Raw genomic sequence first — 25,431 nt, forward strand, 5'->3', positions numbered from 1 at the left:
ATAGATGGTGACAACTGAACGCATGTAGAGTTAATCGCGCGGGTGCGGAATCTATGAGAAAACTGTCCTTCACATTACAAGAGGTGCCGATAACTACCGCCATCTAAAAAGGAGTGAAAAAGGCAGCATAATGCTGACCGATGAACAGCTGCCAAGTCTCAACATTGACCTGGCGGCACTTTAGGAATGTGTGAGGAGTGGTGGCGTAGGTGGGGAGGGGGGGGGGAGGGGTATGCTACTTGATTTCGACCCCCCCCCCTGGGTATGCGTCTGTTTTATGAGGCAACTTCTGGACCGATTTGTATAAAATTTGTTGCATTTAAGAAAGAATGTCAAGTTATAGTGACTGTAGAAAACAGAATTGTGATTTAGACCTTGGATAGTTTTAAAAATATTTGTATAAAAAAGTATAGAAGCATAAAGGTTTACAAATCCATAACCGTGTACCAACAAAGCAGACGTCACAGTTCCATCAACCGTTAACCGTTACCGTTAGAGCATCTAAAGCAGACTAATTTGACGTATAGTTAAACCTTGATATAACAAAGTAGGCAAAATTAGCACTTTGCTTTGTTATATCGAAATTTCATTGCATTGAAATTCGACCTTTTTTGCAAATAAGTACAGTCGCCAATTGATTTTTCTTGCACTCAAAGGGGCTGCAGAATTTTCCGAATAATCGGGCAATGTAAAAAAGCTAATTTAAATGTGGAAACAATTAATTTTGGTAAATTTGAGAGTCCGCAACAGATAGTACGGTTTCATGTCACGTTGGCGATATGTTCATATCAGCAGTACAAGTTAAGCGAAGCCAACCATGCTTTCGCATGCACTTCCACCCCCACGGTTGATAGCATCGCCCGCACTGGGTTGACGCTATCATGGAAAGTGCCGGTAGCGGGGAGCGAATGCTTCGTCTGCCTCTTGCTCAACAGGTCATCGAAACACGAGACTATGCAACCTTTCATACTAAATGCGTGGGAGGACAACTTACATGATGCCACGCCGTCTCGGTACACCCACTCTTTGGACATGTGGCATATTAGCTCTGAAGCAAGGTGCGCGGCTGCATATGTGCTCAGCCGCGCTTACAGCCATGCGCAGTCACGGCCGAGAAGTGCGCCGGAAATCGCGATATGCACCAACTTTCCCTGCCCCCACCCCTCAGCCCGCAACCAGCCCCTCGTGTGCGCTTGATCACATTAGAGAGTTTTCGAATAAGGGTCCCAAACGTTTGGGGCCCCATCAAAATAGTGTCGGAAGCCGCTGCGCATGCGCAAGACCCAAACTGTGTTTGGGTTTTGCATCGGGCACGCTATTTCACTGATTAAACAGGAGCCCCAAACGCTGCCCCAAAAGCTTTGCGTCAACAAGCAGGGTAGCACCCATCAAAGCGAAGGCTCTAAGCAAGCACCAAACTGGGCTTGATTCGAGCTAATGCGTGAAGTTCGCAAGCTACGTGAAGTGACTGCGATCCTCGCTTTCTTTCCACTAGCGTGCATTATGAAGATTGATTCATTAGATGCCGCTGATTCCGAATTCGATTGTTGACTTCATGGCTTGTAGGCTTAACATGGCTTAACTTGGCTGGTGAAGGCACGTAAATTTGGTTACTCAAAACTAAGTGTAAGTAATTGCTTGCTCCCAATAGAATAACTTCTAAGTTGTAATTAAATGCAGAAACACTTATGTCAAAATTACTCTTCTTATTATAAAATGGTATATCTTATTTTCACATATATACGGTAATAGCTTTTCTTTGACACTGTAATGGCGCTGCAAGTGCAAGGCGCTATCCGCAAACGCAGAGCCCTATTCTAAAATTCATCACTCATTCGTGCCACACGCTAACACCCGCAAAGCTCCATAGGGCCCCAAACTTTTGGTGCCCCTATTTTGAAACTCTCTATTACCGCAATCTCAATCTTGTCCCTCTCTTTCCCTTTGCTCACGCAGTGTTGTGGCACTCGTGCACGAAGCAACCATCTTTCTTTCTCGCATTGCACACTTTCACTTGCACCTAAAGCGTAAAGTGCGCAGGGCATGATGGGATCTTGTACATTACATGGAACATGATGCAGCTTCACTTCAGGAGTTCCTCTTGACGCGCTGTGCAATCTGATAGGTGCATTTGCATGCAGCTGATTGTAATGCAACCATTTGATCATATGCGTCTGCAGAAGTTTCTATTTATTGTCTCGGCATTCCTTTGCTGCGGAAGCAAAGTTTCGTTATATTGAAATTGCATACATAGACACTTCATTATATTGATGTTCTAATTACATGGTGTTCTGTAGAGAAGAGGTTATGAAAAGTTAATATAGAGAATTTCGTTATATTGCACTTCTTTATATCGAGGTTTAAGTGTATCAATTTATGCTTACGTTAATTTGCTACAATGTTGCAAGAGCAGTTGACCAGAAGGCCTATGGCACTCTGGTGGAAAAGATTCATTCTGAACCTGGAACACCTGTGCTGCCCTTGTGCTTGGTATGGTGGCTGTGGCACTCTGCTGCTGAACATGGCGTCGTCGATTCAGTTCCTGACTGCAAAGATAGCATTTTAGTGGGGGGAAGAATACAAAAAAATGCTTTTGTACCGAGCTTTAATTGCATGCTAAAAGAATCCCAGGTGGTTGAAATTGATCCAGAGTCTCAGCCTGCAAGTTGATTTGCACCAAAGAACATAAAATTAAGCATATTAGTAAATCATGCTTCCGCAGTAGCAAACTGGCCACTCCTACCATGAGTGGAGGCTCGGTAAAACACAACAATGATACAGGTGGTGACACCATCCTTGAAGGTTTCCTGAAACAAACTTCATCGTACTGCTGTCCAGACATAGAGAGCATCTTTCACAATGCTGTTCTCACATGAGTCTTACGTCAGCATGCCTTACTAAAAGACCTACGAGTGGTTAAATGGGCACTGCAAAAGATTCGCAGTCCTTAGTAAATGCTGCCATGAACATACAAACTTATTCCACTGCTTGCAGCAGGAAGCTCACAACCTCGCGAGTTGCTTTATCTCTCTACTATGGCTTTCAAATCCCCTCCATTATGCCTCGCCTATGACATTGTAGACTTGCCCAGCAACCCATAGACATCACTCATTGCATGATTGTCCATAATCATAAGTCTGGAGCAAAAGCTTGAGCACAGGCACACCCCTCCATCTTCTAGCAAATGTTTTTTCACTGTTCCTTTGTCGTTCTTGGGCACTTTTGTCAGATGCCATTCCTGAAGGGTTACCATAAGTGTGCTACAAAGGAAAGCTGTAATAGGTGGGCCATTGCTATCTTAGGAGGAAGGAGGAACATAAACATTTTTACAGCTATATTATTACTTAGTTTTTTTCAAAAATTTCTGTGAGCATATCAATTGGAAGGCATTGCACTCACTCCAACCTGTTCTGTTTTGCTCACTAAAAGATGTCGTGGAGCACTATGTTGCAAGGCTCCTTTAAAGAGCAACTTCCAGCTATTTTTTGCACCATATCAACGTAATGACAAATTTATGTTCCTAGGACACCTGCTGTCATGTGTCTGACAGAATTTCTCCACAAATTCAAAAATACATTTAAATAAGCAAGAAAGTGCTAAAACTAAATCTTGCCATGCAGTCGAGCAAACCCGTTCGTATGATATAAACAGGGGCACGCCAGCGTGGAGAACGAAAGCACCAAAGCGCAGACGCTCCGCTGATTCGTGACTGCACTAGACCATAGTCTTTGAGTGACAAATGTCAGCTGCACCAGCTCTTCAGCGCTGTGAAACAGTGACAACTGTGATTCCAACGAATTTAATAGCCATGGATTGCCATCATTTGCATTTGGCCCACCACCACATGAACCAGTCCTTAGCACAACACTCATCATGCTAGAACATGAAGACCGAAGGTAACCTTAACAATAATTTGATATGTGCTGCTTGCTATTTTAGACGTTTTACCCTTTCTCAAGGATGTGTTTCGCATGCTTACTATAAGAGGTCATGGAGCACTGCTTTCTTCACTTTTATGTCGATTTATAGATCGTACGATTCCCCCGGAAGAACACCGCTGATATTCCAAAGTACCGACCAGTGCATTTGCTTACATCGGCATGGTACAGTGACCGCTGATCATTCGCTTGATGTATAGTGCATGCTGCACATCAGTGACATCAAATAATGTCAGAGCATAGCCAAACACAAATTTTGTGCGTGTAAACATTGTCGCACCCTCTGAGCCAAATGACAGTGTTTATTTTTTTTTTTTCTAGCAAGTCATTGTCTTCGTCGGCACAGGCATAGAGGGTGGAGTTGGCGCAGCTTAAGCTAGTGGATCGTCACCTGAACTGTGTCGATATTCAACACATGAATGAACACATGCTGGATGTGCAAAGCCAACATTGTAGGGCTCACACGGGAATGCTTAGAGTGGCTTGCCAAAGTTCACTTGTCTTACGTTTTGGACATGGTTGGTGCTGGGTTAACAACTTTAGCTTCGTTTTCAAGGAGGTGTTGGCAACATGGCTGATGACCATGTCATGTCGATGCCAACAACATACCAAAGCCAAAGTATTGCTATTTCCTCTAAACTCTGCAGTCAGATTAGCATGCAGTTGTGGAGGCAGAGTCCAAATTATTGAATGGTGTGCCTTAATCTGGCTGAAATTTCAGTCATCCTTACACATTAAAGGAACACTAAAGGTAAATAATAACTCAAGCTAAAGTGATAGATTAGGGCTTGAGAACCTCTAAGCCGTCAATGTTATTGCGAACGCAGCCTTTGTAATCAAGAAATTTAGGTAAATGCAGGACATGATTAGAGACTCCTTTGGGACATTCAAGTACTTGCCCAATGACGAAAGCACTCCTCATTTATATTTTGTCACTGGTGCTTAACCACTCGTTATAAAAACATCATTGGATTGCATAATAAGAAGAAAGAAAATGCTGCTTGTCCAGTTCTATATAATTTTTAGAAAAAAGAACTCTTTGGCCTTACCCTTGACAACGACGCAGGCAATCGGACGGTTTAGTTATCTCTCTACTCTGCACCGCCCGTCCTTTTGCGTTTCATTAGTTTCGTTATTGCGTAGTGCTGCACTGGTTTTTCTAGCTCGTGAAACTCACATTAACTGCCAGTAGCGGAGAATCCCACTTCCATGTGGTGTCATAGGATGCTCAAACGGTCCATGCCACTTGACCAAAGGCAGCTGCAGTGGCTAATCCACCATGCTCTGTCTTGGCTCAGTTTCCCCGTGGCAGCACATTTGCATTTTGTGCAAAGAACTGTAGCGCCACCTATCGGGTGCCATTTTACTAGTGTGCTAGAATGGAGGAATGGGTCCAGGGGACGCCTTGGCAAGCGCTGAGGGTGATGCAAAAAATGCTGAAATTGCGACGACGCTGCCGTCACTTTGTCCTGAAGCTTTGGCTGTTTAGCAGCACCCATTCGCTGAGGCGAGTATGCGGGTTGAGTAGCTGTTGCTGCTCAGTGCAGTGTAGTTGTTGCGTTGTCTGCATCATTTTTGTCTCTTTCTCCATTTTATTGACTACAGGTTGGTGGGGAATACAATCATGGTTTCTGGCACCAAGTATCAAAACTATATGCAGCAGAATGAAGTGGCTTTCAAAGCTCCATGCAGCTGCGATAGGGTACCCGATGCGACAATGGTCTGGCCGGCACGGGGCCGCTCATTTGGACGAAGGCGACGGTGGCGCCACCAACTTTTCCATAGAAAAGCCTCAGTGGGGACCCTGTTCTGGATTCGCTCCCCCCATGTAGTACACTAGTTTTACTCACCAACGGCAGCAGTGAGTGGTGATGGCGTATGCAACATTGCCACTCCCTGGTTGGGTGGCGGGAGATTTGAATTGTGATAAAGGTATTCGGAATCTTCATATGCAATTTTCTCATAAACTAAGTCGTAAACTAAGACTTAGTATTTGCCTTAAGTGTCCCTTTAACTTCATGGGCCAGTAATGGTGCTGTGAAGTAGTCTGATGAATTGAGCTTGTCTGAATTATTGGTGCCCGAATGATCAGTTGGTGTCAATTGTTAAAGGGACACTAAAGGCACATATAAAGTCAAGCTAAAGTGACAGATTAGTGCTTGGGAATCTGTAAGGCGTCAATATTATGGTGAACAAGGCCTTGGTAATAGAGAAACTGAGGTACATGCAGGACATGATTAGAGACTTCTCCGGGACGTTCAAGCACTTGCCCGATAACAAAAGCACTCCTCAGTTAAATTCTGTCACTAGTACGCAACCCCTCATTGCAAAAAAACATCACTGTATTGTATTAGAAGACAAAATAAAATGCTGCTTATCCAGTTCTATTTCATTTTTAGAAAAAAGAACTAATTGAAATTACTTTTGACAACGACACAGGAGGTCAAAAAGTTTCATTTTTGCTCGACTCTGCGCTGCACACGCTTTCGCGTTTCAGCAGTTTCGTTATCGCATAGTGCTGCGCTGGTTTTGCTGGCTCGTGAAACTCGCATGAACTGCAAGTAGCAGAGAATTCAACTTCCGTGTGATGTCACGGGATGCCCGAACGGTCTATGCTACTTGACCATAAAGCAGCTGCAGCGGCAAATCCACCGATCTGTCTTGGCTCAGTGCCACTGTCTGTCGGGCGCTGTTTTACTCGCTGATGGTAGCAAAGGGTGGTGATGGTTTATGCCATGTCGCCACTTCCCCAGTTGTGTGGCGGGAGATCTGAATTTCGAAAAAGGTATTCGGACCCTTCAGATGCAATTTTCTCATAAACTAAGCCTTTTCTTGGCACAAAACAAGCATTGCGAGGTTTCTGGAATGGTATTTAGACAGTCCATGTCGACTTCTTATTTGCCTTTAGTGTCCCTTTAATCAGCCAGTCGGTGAGCAGAGGCTTCAGCATTACAAGAAAAAGCAGACCCTTGAATAGCTCCTGTTGTTGTCTAAAACAATGCTTGAGCATTACCAGGGGTTGATTAAAGCTTGCCTTACTTGGGATAACTTTGACAACATTGAGTCTGGACAGGCATTTCTGACTAATGCTAACTCTAGCCTTACTGAAAACATGGCTAAGCTGGCAGCTGTCAATTATAAAAAAAATTGTAAGATGTAAAAGGCAACCTCTGAACAGATTCATTCAATTTGGAATAAACATGTTGCGGCATGCTTCGTGAACAGGCTTGTTTTCTTCAACTAAGTTAAAGGGATATTCATATTTAGGTTTCCCTTTGTTGTATTTAGAGGCAGAGCAACATTGTTTTACGGCAAGCAAATACTTTCTGGAAAGAAACTTGTCAATGTGAAGTGTTCTAAAGTGCCTTGGAAATGTCCTGCAGTTGGCATTTATTTGCTCCATAGTACTCTGAAATCTGTCTTTAATGTGTTCTAATCCGCTCCAAATCTAAGTTCGTCAGTGGTGCCACTGGTATACTAGGTATTATTTAAAGAAAGAGTATTGCACCATGGCAGTTGGTTTAACACTTCCTTTAGTCCCCTTGATCCACCTGGTGGACCTTGCTCTGTCAGGGCCTTGGTGAATGGTTGGTGCTGAATTCCATGTAGCCCAGCCTTGACTTTCATCAAATTGAAAGGAATATTGAAAAAAGTGAATGACAAATATTTGGTTCACAAATCTAGCCATTGAGGAATTGTTGTGATCCTTAAGGCAGTATGACTATGCAGGAGATATATGTTTGCTATTTCTTCTTTTTCAGCTTATTACAGCACCATATAGAAGTGTCCATGCTGCTGAAGAGGACCCAAATAAGGATGTTGATGACAACTGTATGTTGGCCACTGTTTTTTATTTTTTTCCTTTCCTCACCTCCCCTCTTTTTATTTTTATATAAGACGAATAAACACTTGGTGCAACAACCCTCAGGTGTTCCAGCTATGAAGGATTAGCTGTTCTTGTGACATGAAATTTGTGAATCGCATTGCCATGACCGGCCTTCATTATAGTACATACTAGTAGGTTGCTGAAAATTCCGAAATCGCCATAAATGTCTACGAGGTGTCTCTGCGGCAGCTGAGATGTGAGGGTCATAAGGCAAGCGTCTGTGCAAGCTTTACTTTTGAATTTGAATTTTCTCCCGCTCCAGTCTGTTACCTTTGGCCGCAAACAAGCACTGGGCCCATGCAGGCACCACAAAAAAATTTCAGTTACAGTAATCGCTTGTTATAACGAAGTCAGCGGGACAGCAAAAAAATTTGTTATAAGTGGTAATTCGATATAAGCGGCCACTCGAGAAAAGCTAAAGCAGTCGAGCTTTAATTGCACGACAACTGCGATGAAGTCAAAATAGAATGTATTCAGTGAAGAAAAACTTTATTCAGGTGCAAGAAAGGCAGTGAGCTTTGGCTGTTTTAAGTTCTTACCAGATGCGAGCAACCCCTGCTCTAATTTGATCAAGCATTGCACGAAGCTGTGGTCGCCGCTCATGCATTCAACATTATTTTGCAGCAGGCGTAGGTACTCCAGCGTCTGCACTATAGTCGGCACTTCACATTGCTCTTCGTCTGCCGGCTCTTCGTCCTCCTCGGGAGCCACCAACAGTGTCAATCAGTATCTCCACATCCGTTCCTGGGGCGACCACGGAAGCAGCAGCTTCAGCCAACGCAAATGTCTCGAAGTCGCCTTCCACCTCTTGGCCAGCAATTTTATCAACAGCCTTGTACAGATCGCTGCAAAACCAGTCATGATCAGGCTGGTCATCGTCTGGGCCACTGACAATGGCATGGGAAAAGCTGGCGTGCGCAAAGCAGTTGGCGACCTTCGAAGGTGCTAGTTCTTTCCATGAAAAGTTCAGCAAATGGATTGCACCAAGCAAATAAATGTTGTACCTCCTGCTGGCGGCATACGCTGTGAGCATGCACTGCAAAAACGCCTTGCGGTACAACTTCCTGGGGCGCGATCGGAGATATTTTGTTCGATACGCGTTCTGTTCAGTTGCTGCAACGTCACAATGTTGCAGTATGCAAAATTTGTGACAGCGGGGCGGAGAGAGCAGCCATTCAGGAAGCGGTCACCTCCCCGGAAGTTTACCTCCGTCGTTTGTCGTCTGCTTGCAAACAGTATACTACAAAGCCAAATGTTTCTCGTCTTCCAATTGAATGAAATCTTTGACTAAAAATGTATTTTTTCTTCTCAAGCCCAAACACGTTTTCAAATAGCAGTACGTGTGACTACTGCAATTTATAACTATTAGGTTCTTTGCGTCGTCCCTAGGCGGTGTCGCGCACAGCGAGAAGGAAAAAGAAAAAAAAAAACGACGGGAAGAGTGGCGCATTTTTCAAGAGGCAGCGACAACATCCCAGTGGCTCGCGGGCACCGATGATGTTGTCGATTACTCTGTGCAACCAACGAATTATTTGTTTCGAGAAAGAAAAACCACGCCAGAATTCACTTTCTGTCATTTCTTCAAACGCGTTTCGCACCGCCACCCGCTCTCCTCCTTCCTCTAGAAACGCCAGCGCAACAACCTAAGTTTCCAACGGAAGCGCCATTTCCTAGAATTAAACTCTGGATCGGATTCAAACGTGCCATTCCGCAGCCAAAAAGGCCGCCTGTTGGATCCAATCCAATCCACCAGACGCGCCATGCGAAGCCGTATGATCGCTCCAAACTTCTCAACTCCCGTCGCGTTCGGACGAAATGCTCGGTGGGCGGATGATTGACAGGAGCGTGTCGTCATTTTGACGTCACCAAAAACGGGGCGGCGCCCCGCGGCTGGCGACGTCGGCGCGGAGTAGGCCAATCGCGCGCGCCGGTAACCGAACGAACGCGCCGAACAACCATCTCCGATCGCACCCCAGGTAGTCTCAATGACGCCCTGATCCATCGGTTGCGGTACTGCGGTTATATTTGCAGGCAAAGATTTCCCGGCGGTCGCCTTGAGGTTGTCTATGTTCTCATGGCTCAGACAATTGTCACTTATAAAAAGCACTTCCGATTCTTTGCGTCGAACCGTCTATCCAGAAGACACACGTAGTCTTCAAAATATAGCAACAGTCATCCATGCTCGTTTGTTATTTCTGTAGATGCATTCCTTGGGAATAGTTACATTTCGGAAGCACCGCAGCTTCTCTGCCTTCCCCAGTATCAACAAGGAAAGCTTGTCCTCGCCTGTTGCATTGGTACCAAACAGTACCGTGACACACTCCTTGCTCTGTTTTCCTCTGGATGAGGATCCACCAGCGGTAGTGAATGTTCAGTAGCATCTTGTAGAAAAATGCAGCCTCATCTAGGTTGTTGATGTCTTTGTCTTCATACTTTTCAAGTAGAGCTTGGAGCCAATGTTGGCGCCATATGTCTATAGAGTCACGGTTCGCGGCTGCACTTTTGCCAACAATAGACTTCGAAGTCAAGCCATGTCGTTGCTTGAACCACTCAAGCCAGCCATTGCTGCACTTGAAATCTTTGTGGCCCAGTTGGAGGGTGAGAACTTCAGCTTTTGCAGTAAGTGCAGGCCCGTGTATGGGGAGATTTGCACCTCGGCCATGCTTCAGCCACTGCAGAAGTGCACCTCCCACTTCAGGGTATTTCGAATTGCGATTCCTCTTTCTCTTCACTGAGAAGTTATTTTCAAAGCCATCCAGCACAGCTTCCTTGTTTTTCAATACAGTTGATAAAGTAGACGGCGGTATGTCGAATTCTTTCACGATGTCAATTTTCTGTCGACCTCCTTTTTCCACCTTTTTTATCATCAGAACTTTCCGCTCAAAAGTCTGACACTTTCGCCCGAAGTCTGACGGAGCCATTTATCACTGTAGACCACAAAAGCACACGCAATGCACGCCTAACGAAGCACCCTGAATAACACACGATCACATGGCCTGCAGCACGGATCCAAATGCACGCACAATTGGCACCAAAGTGACTGAATGTGGTGCACGACGCAGAAGGCAGAAGCTTCAAAATGTCATCGGGGCATCTCGCTTTCTTCGTCAGTGCATGCTGGTGATGGTGACGGTTGCAATGGCGAGCCTGCTTCACATGTAGTGGAAGAAAAGCGATCGGAGTTGTGGAGACCAAAGAGCAGGAACCGCAGAACCCTTTGGTGGAAGCTCGGGAGGACAGGCCGGAAGAAGGCAGCTTTATAGGAGCAGCGACATCAAAATTGGCAGCGAGGGGGCGAGAAGTTGACGTGAAGACGAATGAGGAGTGACTGACATCCAAACGGCTTATAGACTGGCGAGCGAATGGGGAGGGGAGGCAGTGGCCGCCTTATAGGGGAAGTGCTGAGCTCACAAAAGGCTACAAAAGTATCGCGCTGGAAAGTGCCGCAAATGCTGTGGCTCGAGTCTGAGGTTGCGTTTGTTGTCCTCAAAAAACTATTAGCCGCTCATTGTGGGTACACAGTGCAATTGTGACAACTGAACGATTTTGCAGTAAGGGCTTTGCATGATCACTGGGCAATTTTTTCCCGAGGCATGCAGCCGTGAAGTTTGAAAAACTAGAGTTTTTCATTGCACTGTTGTCAATGACACTGCACTAATTCTGCGGTTCAAGTGTCAGTGTTTTCGCACTGTCGCATCTGCACCATTGACAAACGTCTCGGAGCAAAATTCAGTGACCCTACCACACATGTAGACTGTTTGTCTAAAGTCAGATGGTGTGAATCGAGCATGACCAGCTCAAGAAAATCACCAGGGAAACACCAGCTTGTGTTGATGCGCCATGTCGACAACCTTATTCACTGCTGGCGACGCTTGGATTTTTTGTTTTTGGCAAGTTGTCGGTTGATTTGCACCGTCAAAAGTGCAGTGAAGCTAGGAGCGTTGTTTTATTGTGATGCAGGCTGATTATGGCATGTGGCAAGCAAATTTCTAGACCGGCTTCCCCAAAGTTGTCTTCCCGATTTGGTAACGTAGCTCCTCACATCGAACATGACGCTTATAATCGGAGGGGACACTTCTTTTGTGCTTTTCGGCACATTTCAGCACCAGAAGTGCTCTTTAGAGCAGTAAAACTTTGCTCTTCGAGTGCACCCCATGGAATGCTAGGGTGCAAGTCTGCCCGTGGTCTTTTGGCCACTTAGCAACATCCAAAAGACCGTAATTTTCTGGCATAGCAAAGCGTCAGGAAAACTTAATTTTTGTGTAGATTCAGTCACGGGGGACACCAGCAATGTACTTGCGACAGAGATTAACGGTTTGGGCGCGCTGCACCATGGAATTTGACAGCTTCAGTTCACTCCGCAGTAAACAGCTGGGAGCACGCGGCACTCGCTTGGTACCCGTTACTAGGCGGTCATCGGTCAAGGGTTTGGTCGTTTTGTGGCCTGTTCTGTACCTGCATGAGACTTATTCATCGGCGGTATTAATTTGGCACTGCATGTGCAAAAGGGTCGCTGTCGCCAAGTGGAGGCATCGCCACTGCTCGCCGCTTCACTCTAAGCAGGTCAAGCTATTCGTGCGCTTCAAGTAATGCAGCTTAAGATGCATTCATTTGAGTCAGGACTCAAATAAAGTTTGAATAAAGCAATATTTAAAGTAAAGCGATGTCGTTATAACGAGAGATTACTTTATTTTAGAGGCAGACTTAGTGAAAGAGTACAACACTTTGGCTCCACTGATTTTCCAAGATGTTGCCCGTTGAGTTGTAAAGCTACCCTGCCTGGTGACTTGATGGTGCCAGTGCATGAAACAGAAGGTTTAGGTATGGCTGAGTGTTCATGGCTAAGTTTATGCAACAGTGGATATTTTAAGTGGTCAGTGTACAGCTATGCGACTTGCGTTTGGTGTTTCTCACAGAAGCTTGGCTTCTAAGGTGGTTAGTACAGTCAACTTCTATTAATTGCACCTTGATGGGACCAATATAGTTAATTGAAATATGTGGCACTTTGAAATAAAAGAGTGTTCAGGAAAAAATAACCAAGCACACTACTGCTTCAATTTACAGTGTTTATCTGATTCCATTGCACTCCTGTAGCTAACACACACCCAGCCTTTAATTCATAGCAGGAGAAAATGTGCACCAAAATCTGGGCACAGCTGATTAGATTTTATTAAAAATAGCATGGCCTGGGATTTTGGCAATCATAAGATGAAGCTTGCAGAGTTTACTTTCACAGAATCAAATTTTTTGTGGGACATAATGGTCAATTTGTAGAGCACGTGTCAGCCCCCCTCCCCTCCCCCCCCCCACCCGTGCGGTTCATTGCATTTGATATTCCACATTTCTCAGACACGCTGGTACAATTGCAAGTGAGACGGTGGCACATGCCTAGACTTGCTTCATCATCAATTCCTCCTGCGACGCACGCAAGACTCTGAAGCGCAGAAAGCTGAGTATTTGTTAGTTGCCACTGGCTTAGCAAAATAATAATTTAAAATTTTCTGCTTAATTAAGCCACGGAAGCAACAATTATTGTTGCCATCCTTGCAAAAGCTTGTTCTACAGCCATTGTGTGGTGATAAGGGCAATAACACAGGCTCTGAGGGTAAGCTGTTGATAGTATTGTGAATGCAGTTTGTTTCATATCCTATTGTTACACACAGGCAATCCTTAGATCAGTTTTTTTGAAAAGAATGTGCACATTTGATGAGCTGCCGTTCTTGCTTAAGCTCAGCCAACAGTCAGAAAAAAAAAGATTGCCATTTTTGGTGGCAGACGGCATGCTTTCGATGCACTCGCTTTCCCCCTAAAGCACAGACTGCACGTATGCTTGCGGATGCGTGCACGCTCGCATCTACGTGTCTCGCGCCTGCTGCAACCTTGTGGGAAGCGTTTGCATCCACAGGAGACGTGCGCTCACAGGGCTCACTGATAGATGCCTTGGCAGATGCCATTTCTTACTTTCTTATTGACAGTGTTTCAATATGCTTCAATATCTACAATCATAATTGTTACACATTTAGAGCCGGTAGATCAGCGTGAAAAGGAAAGAAAAAGCATTCCTTGCATGATGTAAATGTGGTTCACTGAGAGTTGGTTGTACCACGCCGTAGCTACGCAGCCAGGAACGCCGGCACGCGGCAGCCCAAGCGCCCGATAACCGAGAGGAGCTGTTTACTGTGATGGTGTTGCATTTCACTGTGTGCGCTAGCTGTGTTGTGCCGTCTGTGTATGCGTGGGTGCGCCGAGGCAAGCTTGTGCGCATCCGCAAATGTATGTGTGTGCTTAATGACTCCAAGAAAAGAATGTATGGCCATTGTTGGTCAGGATCAAATTAAATGACAAAGTTAAATCAAGCTGGAGTCAAATTAACAAGTCTACTGTATTTATATAGAGCTCCTCAGTTGCCTAATTTCTTCTCAGATGCCATTATTCTGGTGCAACAAATATTCTGTAGTTAATCATTCAAATCTTTAATTGAACAGTGTTTGATCAAAGGATTGGTAATCAAATGGCATGCTTCAGTTATGAAGTAGCAAGGCCTATGGCTTGAAATTCAGCATTCTGAGTCTTCGCACTAATTTTAGAATATGTGCACATTTTCTTTCATCCAGGTGCCCTGATCTACTTGAATGAGGCCACCCTGTTCAACAACATCAAAGTTCGTTACAACAAAGATAAAATTTATGCAAGTATCTGCACCTTCTTCTATTTAAATACCATGTTTACTCTTAACATGCTGTCATTAGCAAGGTACACCCAGCTTGCATAGTAGAAAAGAGATAAAGGCAGAATTGTTGTGTGCACACTTTGTTTCTGTTTGCATGAGTTCTTTACAGCATGGTGCATTTGTGCATGAGAATAGTGCATGTCTGCGTTGGTTAAGTACAAGTGGGGTAAATTAACACTAAGGAACATGAGTACCTAAGAATCTTGTCTGGTATGTCTTTGTCTTGTTATGCAGCCGCACCCTCCTGAAGCTTGCTGCTTCCTCATTAACATTCCTGCTGTATGTGTGATGGCTGGCAAATGTAGGTGGCAGTTTGCTCATAGGGTGCCTTGCTCCACAGACGTATGTGGCCAACATCCTGATTGCCGTGAACCCATACTTTGAGATGCCCCGGTTGTACTCGTCAGAGACAATTGGGAAGTATCAAGGAAAGTCCCTCGGTGTGCTGCCTCCCCATGTGTTTGCTATTGGTGAGTTAGACTTCTGTTGTGTACTACTTGCCTGTCAATCATGCTGGAGGATTAGTTGTTTTACATGTGAATTGCATCTTGTGTGCATTCAAATTTGAAGCCTACTTATTTAGTAAATTGGGCTGCTGGGCTAGTTGGCACATGTTCATAGCTGAAAATCAAGCACGGGACAAAGGAGACCACTAGACAGCTGCTCAACTCGCAGCTAGTTTAGTTTTCTGGAAAACATCCATGTACAGTCAACTTCTGTTCATTTGACCCTGACGGGACCAATGAAAACCATCTAATTATCTGGCAGGTCGAATTAAACAAGAGGTAGGAAGAAAGTCAGTTTTGCCCGAAAGGTGAAGCATCGATTGCTATAGAAGATTATTGTACAGCTATATGAAGTAAGGATAGTAGTTTTATCGGCCATATAAACTTATAAACATAGGCATACTAACTAAATTAACAAGCATGGTGTCACGTAAACATAAACGTAGACATAAACAAATCTTACTCGATCACTACAGAAACTGGCTGTCAAAATGCTGGCATGAGGAAACGCGGGAGCTGCAGCAAGCAAAGTGATATTCGTGCTGTCTATCGCTTCAACGCGAAGTGAGTGCCAAGAACACACAGCAGGCACAAAGGTACGAGCCGCAGATGCACCTAGACTGTACCCCCAATGCAGATCACTCTCAAGATGTGGCTGCGCGACCGTGCACAGCCACCACATGCGCACTTGCAGTCGGAGTATAGTGCCGCTTTCCTCCCCCTCGTCCCCTCAGTGCCTCGCAATTTTAGGGGCCTCGCGTGCGATGGAAGAGTGTGTGCTTCCTGCTCGCTTTATTCTCTTTAGCGCGGGTGAGATTGAGCACCGATCGTCAGCTCCCCTCACATGCTTTCACTTGCACATACAGCGTAGGGCATTAGGCGACGGTTATCGCCCTTGGACTTTGTACGGAACCTTGTGCTAATGGCATCGCCATTGGCAAAAATGCGCTTGGAGTGTCCATATAATTGCTATCACAATAAAACACCAAAACACACCGCTGATTCATTTATTTGGCTGTATTTGCCTGATACTAACATGCCCTCGAATCAAATGCACGCCCACTTTCTGTGTGACCAAAGTAGAAAACTAATGTAGAAATGTCATTAAAGCTCCTAAACAAAGTAGGCATCTAACGCACACCCGATCTTTTAGCAAGAAAAATGGACAAGTGCCTAATATGTTGCACAATAGCAGCTGGTTTCTTTAAAGTTAGCTTTGCCACAGTACATTATACTTATGCGGTAAAGCATACAAACATTGCGAAGGCAGTTTTGTGCGATCCTGCCGTCATCAGGAAGCCAGGGCAGAAAAGTGGCAGAAAAGCCATGGCAGAAATACAGCACTCAAATTACGTCATCTTCACCTAACTAGGAAAAGAAATGGCCACGGTGAGAATTCGATCCTCTGCCCCATTGCCACTGTTACCGCTCCATAGCTGAACGCGCTAACAACTGCGCCACCATGGCTTTGTGCCACCATTGCAACAGGCTACAGTGATGAGTATCCTCGAGGCTGTGCATGGTTGGGCTTTGCCTGGCGGGCAAGTCACTAAATTGCGCATGATTAGAGTGGCACCACTGTCGGAGCTATGGAGTCTTCATCATCCGAAGTTGAAATGCTCATGTCTACATCATCAGGCAAGACAGCAAAGTGTGGCCGGAGGCACTCATTCACTGCCAATGAACTGTGAGACTGCAGATGCTGGAGCCCATGGACCACGACGACGAATAAGATGCAATGCGCTTCAGGTACCCATTGGACAACGACTACGCCATCCCCTAGAGTGTGAAATGCAGTTCACCTACAAACCCGATGAAGAAATGTAGTGTCAACACCATGGTGCCGCTCGGCAAAGTGGTGTCATCGTGCTGAAAAGTGGTGTCATCGAGAAAGAACTTATTGCAATGTGTGTGAAACACTACCTTGATGAGAACTCCACAAATAAAACTCGGCTGAGAGATTGCAATATGGCCGCTTTGTTGTCTTGCATTGTTGTGACGTTACAAGCAGCAACATTACTCTTGGAAACATAACGCAGCAGTACTAAATTCAGTGACTAACTTAGCGACACACTCCGTGACAAGTAACGCTCGTGCATTTGCACATCATAAAAATTGCTTAGGTGTCCCCGTATTTTTGTTTGTTGTCGTATCAGATTTCACTGTGCAAGTAAAATTAGGCACAATTTTCCTGGGGGAAAAAGATAAGAGGCATGCATTAGAATCTGGTAAGTACTGTATTCGGACATTGTGAGCTATGGTTATCATGTGAAAATCTTCCTAGGGCAGGATAAAAATAGGCATTTTTGACGGGGCAGATTACGTGTGTGCAATGCATTCACTGTCGCCTAAGCTCTGCCAAGACAGATGCTGCCACCAAAGGGATTGCTATTTGGGTCACCACAGGGGTCACCATAGGGGTCAGGCGCGTGCATGCTGACTGATCAACTAAATCCAAAGGTGGTCTTGAGATGGGTTGCTCGAAACTGTAGCTAGACACTGATGTGTGTCTACGAATGGCGTCGGGAACGAGAGGCTGCCGTACGGTGTACTGCAAAGATGGCTGGTTGCAAACTATTTCCATACGCTCGTTTTCATTTTGAGGTGGTTTGATGGCTTTGTAAGTGTTGCATGGCTCCTGCGAATACATCTGAGTCGATTCAGCACCAAACCGTAACTTTAGTTGCAGACGCTTAATGGAACAGTGCAGATAAGGCCTAATGGCCTAGGCAGGGTTCACCACAAGTTTGCTACTGGCCAATCTAGTAACGGGCGACAAGCCGTTGTGGAATGCTTGCAGCTAATACATTCGAATCTCGTTAATTCGAACACGCTTAATTAGAATGTCTGGTTTCTTTGAACTGACGCCGTGGTCCCGTCAAAGTTATGTGTATTCCAATGGGCAAAAATGGCCAGTAATTCGAATGTGCATGCATTTGTGACGGTTGATTCGGACACACCGCGCTCTGACAATGCTTTCAGTAGCACACCAAATCGCATAGCAGCGCCTCTGACCAGCATTGCTCTGATCCCGCGGAAAGGCAGGTATGGAGGAAAGGCGTAGGAGAAACCCCTCAACATGACATATGCGCGGGGAACTAGTATCATGCAGACCCGCCTAATAGCTCTATTCGTACTGGCATCTGGTTCAGCCAGACTGCTTGTTTCACGCTATTGTCTGCTCGCGACAGCTCTCACTTGCGCTTGTTCTTTTAGTGACACGTCTAAACTGAGATGTCCTGATGGAAATGTTGTTGGAGACAGTGCACCACATCCGATTCTGTACGACAAGACAGACCCTGAATACAAGGACGCGAAAGCGACACAGAGTACTTCATTCTCTTTGTCTTTTGAACGTGGCGACGCCACAACAGAGAGCACACCAACATGGTTATGATCAGCAGCAACAACTTCGTCATCTTGGTCAGACATGACTCGCATTAACCCTTTCAGGTTCAATGATGTAAATATACAGCGCCATAAACAAGTCCAAAATGGTCGATGCCGTATATTTACAGTGCTGTCTGTACATTTAAACGCGCTAATTTCATAACTTTTTCTTTCTTGGCATGTGCTGCCACCATGTGGCAATACATGGAATTTTTTTCTCGCGCCTCCCTCTCTCGGTTTTCGTTGCATGGTTTGTTTTAGAGCTAGTTTGCTCCAGCGCATCTATATACTACTGCTCGCGCATTTTCACATGGGCGGTAGTTTGGGTTTTGTTCCGCGGGGGGTTTTGGCTTCTTGCACTCGCAGAACTGATGGCTATCTCGTTACTAATCGCTCAAAGGGCGGCAGCCTGTTTCTCGCTCGTTTAGTAGTGCTCACAGGAATGAGCACAAGAAGGATGCTGCCATGCGTGCACTTCCTTTTCCTTTCTTCTTTTCTTGGAGCCTTGCGAAAACTAATCGCCTCTGGTTAGCGATAAGATGAAGATCAGTGCAAGTTTGTCGCACGTTTTGCTTTTTTGACGGACACACAACCACACAGTTTTCTTGAGTGCGCCCACCTACGCAGTTTGATTATGCTATGGACGTAAATATTAGTGTAAGAGCAAGAACATTTGACACTTGTGAAGTATTCTTGTTTGCGCATTTTCTAAGCTTTGAACTATGTGTATAAGAATGCATCAAATTTTTAATTTTTATAAGTTTATTTCCTCTTTCTTATTGTTGTTGTTTATGAGTAAACAGTACATATATACCAACGCAAAATATTTTTTTCTCACTTTACGGTCACCCTAGAAAAATTGCGGTAAAATTTTTTCGAGATAGGTCCCTCGAAGAATTAGGATCTGCAATAAAAAAAAAATCGACCCTGGGTGGTTGCATATGGTGAAAAAAATCTACCCTGAAAGGGTTAAGAGCGCAGGCCGAAAAAGGTAAACACAGCACCTATCTGTCAGCAGACGAAGGAAAAAACATGTGAGCACGCAGAGGGAAGCAGTAGCTGAGGCCCAGTCCTGGCCTAGGCAACTCCGCTAATTCGGTGGCAGTAGGTGGCAGAGCGAATTAGTACCATCGAGGAAGCTGGCAGGAAAGCAAATGCGCTTCCTCTCAATTCTCTTGTAACTCCCTCCTCTTCGATGGTCGCCGTGTGCGCCTGGTGCCAACTTAGCCTGCTCCTTGAAGTTTCGTTTTCTGCTGTTATCGGGAAGCGAGCATTGGCTGGCATGGGCAGCTTCGTGGTCCTTGCTCACTGTGTGCTTGTGCACCGTGATAGTTCACGCCTTGCCCCGCTCGTGCATCGTGCTATAGTGTACGAATATTTCAAAAGCAAGTCCTTGTTTTAATTCGAACGTCTTTTAATCCGAACAAATTTTTGGGCCCCTTCGAGTTCAAATTATCGAGATTCAACTGTATGTTTGTGCTGGTGGCTCATCAGCTGTGTTCAGTCCCGAGGTCACACGTGCAGGTTAGATTGACCGCCGCTAGAGTTCGTTGCTGCGTGAAGCGTGAAGTTCGTTGCTGCATATTTAACACGATCCGCATGCCTATCGGCAGCTAGTCGAGCCTATCTTTGTACATGCTTTCTTACTTTTACGAAAAACCTGCTCCTATTGTTGCCATTCCCACTGTCTGCGTCGCATCATTATTTAAGTCGATCCTGCTCACCCGGATGAAACTTGCAGTGACAAAGGCGGTCGACGCGCCGTTGTGCAAACTGCTACATTCGGGCTCTGTGTGTGCGTTCCCTGCATCAGGCTGATGTCGGGGAGTGCTCACAGTAACAGTGCACTACCGCATCAGCTGGGCAACCTGTCCGCACAGCGTGCGTGGTGCTTCATTTCCACTGAAAATGAAGAGGAACGCTCGCTTGGGTAGCATTGAGCACGAGGGGCTCTGCGGCGCACTCGACATGTGACACTGTGCGGGTCTCCATATTGAATATTTGAAAAATGAAATTGTAGATACAGTCGACTCTTGTTACAATGGGCCCTAATAATCCGACAAAAAAATGCCTGTTTTATCGGAAGTCCGTAATATTCGAAACGCCTCACTTCCGAAACTTTGGTCGCGATGTGCGTGTCACGAATTTCAGCGCTCCAGAAATGGGCAGAGACACAATTCAAATATGTTAAAGAACATTTATCTCAAAGAAAATGATTAGAAAATAAAAATAAAACGGCAATCTTCCCTGACACACTATTAACACTATACAGACACGAGACTCCAAAAACTAGCTACACACATAAAAAAAAAAAGCCCTCAACTACATATTGTTCCTCCGCTTCACTAACCAACCCGACGTCACAAGCAAACGAACGTTCTGACCGTCGCCAGTCGTGTTGGACTTCGGCCCAGCACGGCAAAGGACATTGGCCCTTGTGGTTCCAATGCGGCGTGAGCATTGACCTCCGACAAGAGCGATGAGGTTGTAGTCTTCCGCGGAGACCCGCATGGCACTGGATGTGGTCTGGGCCAGTCGGCCATTGTGCCGCTGATGTAGCCAGGTGATTGCCTTCTTGGCACGGGACAGCAACCGGTTACGGCAGCCTGGAGTTGGACCGGGGCCACAGAACACAGCTATGGCGACGCAGTGGAGGCTCAGGAGCTGGAGTTGTCGCTGCCCAAATCATGAACGTCCCCTCTATGGTCCGTGGTCCCCGAAGCTGCTGCCTCCTGTCTCCAGAGCACAGCTGGAGATGCCACTGTCTTGCTTCTCAACCGCATTAGCAATGCCAGCTCATCTCCACCTGCGTCTCATTTTTCTTAATTTCTTCTTCTTACACGCTTCATGCGCTCTTCGCCTGTGGGTCCCTTCTCCGTTTCGTCAACCACCATCTTTTTCACATTGCCATGCAGGTCTAGCCGGTGACTCATGACATAGGCCCCCATTTCAAAAGTTTTTTGCACAAAACAACTGCTCATCGCACGCTTGTCACACCAGGTTCAAAATGTCCATAGTCCACTGTCCTTACATCGCCTCATGACACCAAACGATTAATCTCGTTACTGCACTTAAACACACCTCTCTGCACAGCAAAATACAATTTACGCTGCTTGTTATCTTGTTAATTAACATCCGAACCTAACTAGCTCTACTCAAAAAATCTGCACCCATGTTTTCTCTCCATTTAATATATTCGACATGAAAACAGTACTTTTGCTAAGCGAGGCTCCACCTCGTTACTCTTCCGTTTGTTAACTTAGCCTTACTCCAGAATTCCGGTGGCTGGTGGTCTGTTTGTATTCTGAAACACTTGCCCAACAGGTAAATATGGAACCTTTTGACAGCCCATACCAATGCCAGGCATTCTTTCCCCACTGTAGAATGATTTCTCTCCGCATCATTGAACTTCTTGCTGGCATAAAATAGCCGATGTAAAACCCTGTACTTTTCTTGCAAGAGCACCGCTCCCAATGCCTTGTCGAACGCATCAGTGTGCAACACGAACTTATCCTCCATATTTGGGTCTAACAAGATTGGTTGTTCCGCCATTTTTTCCTATTATGTTTCGAAGGCGTTACTGTGTGATGAGCTCCATTTCACCACATTACTAGCGCCTTTCTTTGTAAGTTCTACTAATGGCGCAGCTATATTAGTGTAATGAGTTATAAACTCTCTTTAGAATCCCGTCAACCCTAAGAATGATTGAACCTCCTTGGTTTTTGGTTGCCCCACCACTTGGATTTTTTCTAAAATGTGTTTAGCAACGATTCTGCCCATGCTTAACTTATGTCCTAGGAAAGCAACTCAGGGTGTCTACCAACCGGGAAAACGGGAATTCTCAGGGATTTTGAGCAGTCTGGAAAAACTCAGGGAAAACTCAGATAATTTGTGCCTCTATCAGGGAAAATTAGCTGTAATTTTATTGAAAGGGTTGAAAGTCGCAGTAATGCTGGCACGAGTAACCGACAGGAATCCTAATGAATCATCTTTGACGCCCTGTCCTCAGCTGGAGGAGTTGCCAGTGTACATTCAACGACCGACTTTCCAGATTCCCGATAATTTGGTTGGCTTCGCGGCGCCACCACATACCCCATAGAGTGAATGTATCAGAACGCCTGAAATTTCGGGCGCAAGAACTCTTCGCCGTCCGGTTTTTCGGACATGTTGCCTTGGCCGGAAGTCCGAAACGGCATTAATCAAAGCCACCACCTCTGCTATTTTGATTACCTCGCCACTTCGAACCAGCGCTCTCGCACGCAGATCCACTGGCAACCGTAGCTACCACTGCAGCATCTACCGAAGCAGCTAGGCCTAGCTGCTTCGACGTTCGCTATGAAGCTTCTTGCCGTTGGGTGCCGCATTTTTTATTGAAAGAAGTCACTGCTCTAACAATGGCACGGACTCCACCTTTGTGGTCCTCGAGATTGGCTTAGAAGCTTGGAAAGCACGATGTGTTGCATAATGCCGGTTCCCTAAAGTCAGCTTCGCCTCTGTACAGAAATGTTACTTGGGGAAGAATACGTAAAAGTATTGCAGTGAAGCATAACATGCGTGGGAAGGGGCTATTGCCACGAGACACAGTATGTATTCCTTAATTATGCACGCGTGCACCCAGTATTTTCAGTCACAGTACGGGCACCAATATGCCTAATACGTGTACCGACAGGCCTGCAGAGCACTTTCGAATGTGCCTTTGGCGGATTGAGCCCTTAAGGGCAGTAAATGACATGCATTTATTTTTTCCAACGGGCCGATTTTTTGGACATTTTCGCGGCCCCTAGGGAGTTCGAAAAATTGGACGTGGACTGTGCGACTGACCAAGAAGATGCTTCAAATGGTCCGTTAGGCAAACGAGTGGCGGAAGGAGGACAAGAACAGAAAGGACCTATGCATTGGGGAATGAACGGAAAAGGAAGCATGCTGCTGCCGTATTGAGCTCAAAAACAAAGTGTTGGCTGATGCTGAGATGCAGGTGTCCCTCATCCAAACCAAAATAAGCTCTTTAAAACAGTGAAACACAAGACTGAAACGTCGTGCGCGGGCTGAGAGTATGTCAGGACAGTTGAGGTTGACTTACGAGCTGTTGAGAGAGAATCTCAATTGTGACAAAGTTCGGGCCTCATACCACTGAGCTTGCTATCAGTTGATAGAAATAGCTCATATCCGAGCTTCTGTATGCATCTCCTTTTTGTTTGTGTTTGAGAATGTCTGACTCAATTTACAATTTTTTTTGGAAACATGTTATTTGCTTTGCATTTTACTAACCCCTCCGTTCTATTTTTTTTTTTGAATAACATAAACACTACTCCTTAGTATTCAAGTTGGCTTAAGGGGGTTTTTTTTTTAACATTATTTCATATGCTTACTAAGAGTGACAGCATCGGGCGAAATGTTTTCAGCCCGTCTTGACATAAAACATAGTTCTGCATCACTCAGGGAATCTTGCAAAGGCACTCAGGGAAAACCTGGAGAACTCGGGGAATTTGGAAATGTCAACTTGGTAGACACCCTAAAACTGCTTGGAAAGCAAATTCACATTTCGTTGGCTTAACAGTTAACTTCACTCCTTGGATCCTTCAAAATAGCTCTTCTAATGTTTTTAAGTGCTCCTCCCACGGGTCAGTTGCAACCAGACTATCATCAATGTAGTGCTCTACATTTTGCATTCCATGCAAGACTCTTCTCATCAGTTTTGTAAATACTGCTGCAGCTGTTTTTAACCCAAAAGGCATGTACTTAAAGTGGAAAAGTCTGCTAGAACACGAAAATGCTGTTTTCTCCTTGGATGATGCTTCCATGGGGATGTGCCAGTAGCCTTTTGCCAAGTCCAGCTTTGAATAAAACTTCTTGCCTGCGACAATCGCGAAGACAACATCAATCCTCGGTATAGGCTCGGCATCCGCCTTCAGGACGTTGTTCAAAAGTCTGAAATCCACACAGACTCTGAACCATCGGCCTTCTTGACCACGACTAAGGGTGTGCTGTATGCTGAGTTACTCTGAGTTACTCCTTTCCATTATTCCCTGACACAGCATTTCGTCCACTCCTTTCTCTATCGGTTCTTGCTCCACCAGCAGTAGAGGGTACTGCTTCACGTGTACTGGTGCCTCAGTCATGCACTGCAGTTTGCATTGCACTAATTCTGTACTTCCTGGAAGGTCAAAACAAATCGCTGTACTTGTACAGTAGAATCAAAGTTCTGCATCCTGTTTTTCCAAAAGGGGTGGGTTAATTACTACATTTTCTACACTCATACTCTTTTTAGAGCTGTGCATGGGCATTTCTGCCGCACCAGTTTCGTCGGTCACGACCATGCAAGCTATTGTGGAATCTTCTTTTGTCTCCTTCTCCTCGTACTTTCACATATTTATGTGAAATACCTTCTTATGAGACTCTGTATGAGGAGTTCATAATCAACATCATTCTCCTTTTGAGTCGCCGGAAAAGGTCCCTTCCACTGCATCAGTAGCTTGTTGCTATCACTGGGAAGGGAGACCAGAGCCTTGTCTCCTGGCGTCAGGCCTTGGTTCACTGTCCTCCGGAAGTAGTACTTCTTGTGTCGGTGTTTTGCCTGCTTCAAGTTCTGGTGCGCCACTCTACATGTTTCTTCTAATCTTTCCCTCAACTCCAATACGTATGTACATGTGGTCTTTAGCTCCCTCCTGATTTCGTCATTTGCCCATAATTCCTTGAGAATCACCAGTGGTCCTCTCACTGTTTTTTCATGCATTTCAAATGGCAAGAATCTGATGCTTGCCTGTGGTACCTCCCGGTAGGCGAAAAGGAGAGCCGGCAGGTACCTGTCCCAGTCTTTGGGCCTCTCTTTGCACGTTCTCCTGACCATAGTTTTAATCGTACCAGTGAATCTTTCGACCAGCCCATTAGACATCGGGTGATATGGTGTCAATCTCTGCTCAATGGACATTAACCTGTTGACTTCCTCCATCAATTCTGGCATAAAGTTTGATCCTCAGTCAC

General features: G+C 45.4%; 1 protein-coding gene across 4 annotated transcripts in view; it reads left to right on the forward strand.

Annotated features, from left to right (window-relative positions):
* The window catches only part of jar (Myosin heavy chain 95F jaguar), a 207,026-nt gene that overhangs the window by 9,902 nt on the left and 171,693 nt on the right, over positions 1-25,431 (forward strand). For all 4 annotated transcript variants that reach the window (XM_070539306.1, XM_070539307.1, XM_070539305.1 and 1 more), the window contains 3 exons: positions 7,700-7,769; positions 14,439-14,512; positions 14,895-15,024. In XM_070539306.1, the coding sequence (XP_070395407.1) occupies positions 7,700-7,769; positions 14,439-14,512; positions 14,895-15,024 (274 nt within the window). The remainder of the gene's footprint in view (positions 1-7,699; positions 7,770-14,438; positions 14,513-14,894; positions 15,025-25,431) is intronic.

The sequence above is a fragment of the Dermacentor albipictus genome, chromosome 5 (assembly GCF_038994185.2).
Source record: "Dermacentor albipictus isolate Rhodes 1998 colony chromosome 5, USDA_Dalb.pri_finalv2, whole genome shotgun sequence".
Classification (NCBI taxonomy): Eukaryota; Metazoa; Arthropoda; class Arachnida; order Ixodida; family Ixodidae; genus Dermacentor; species Dermacentor albipictus.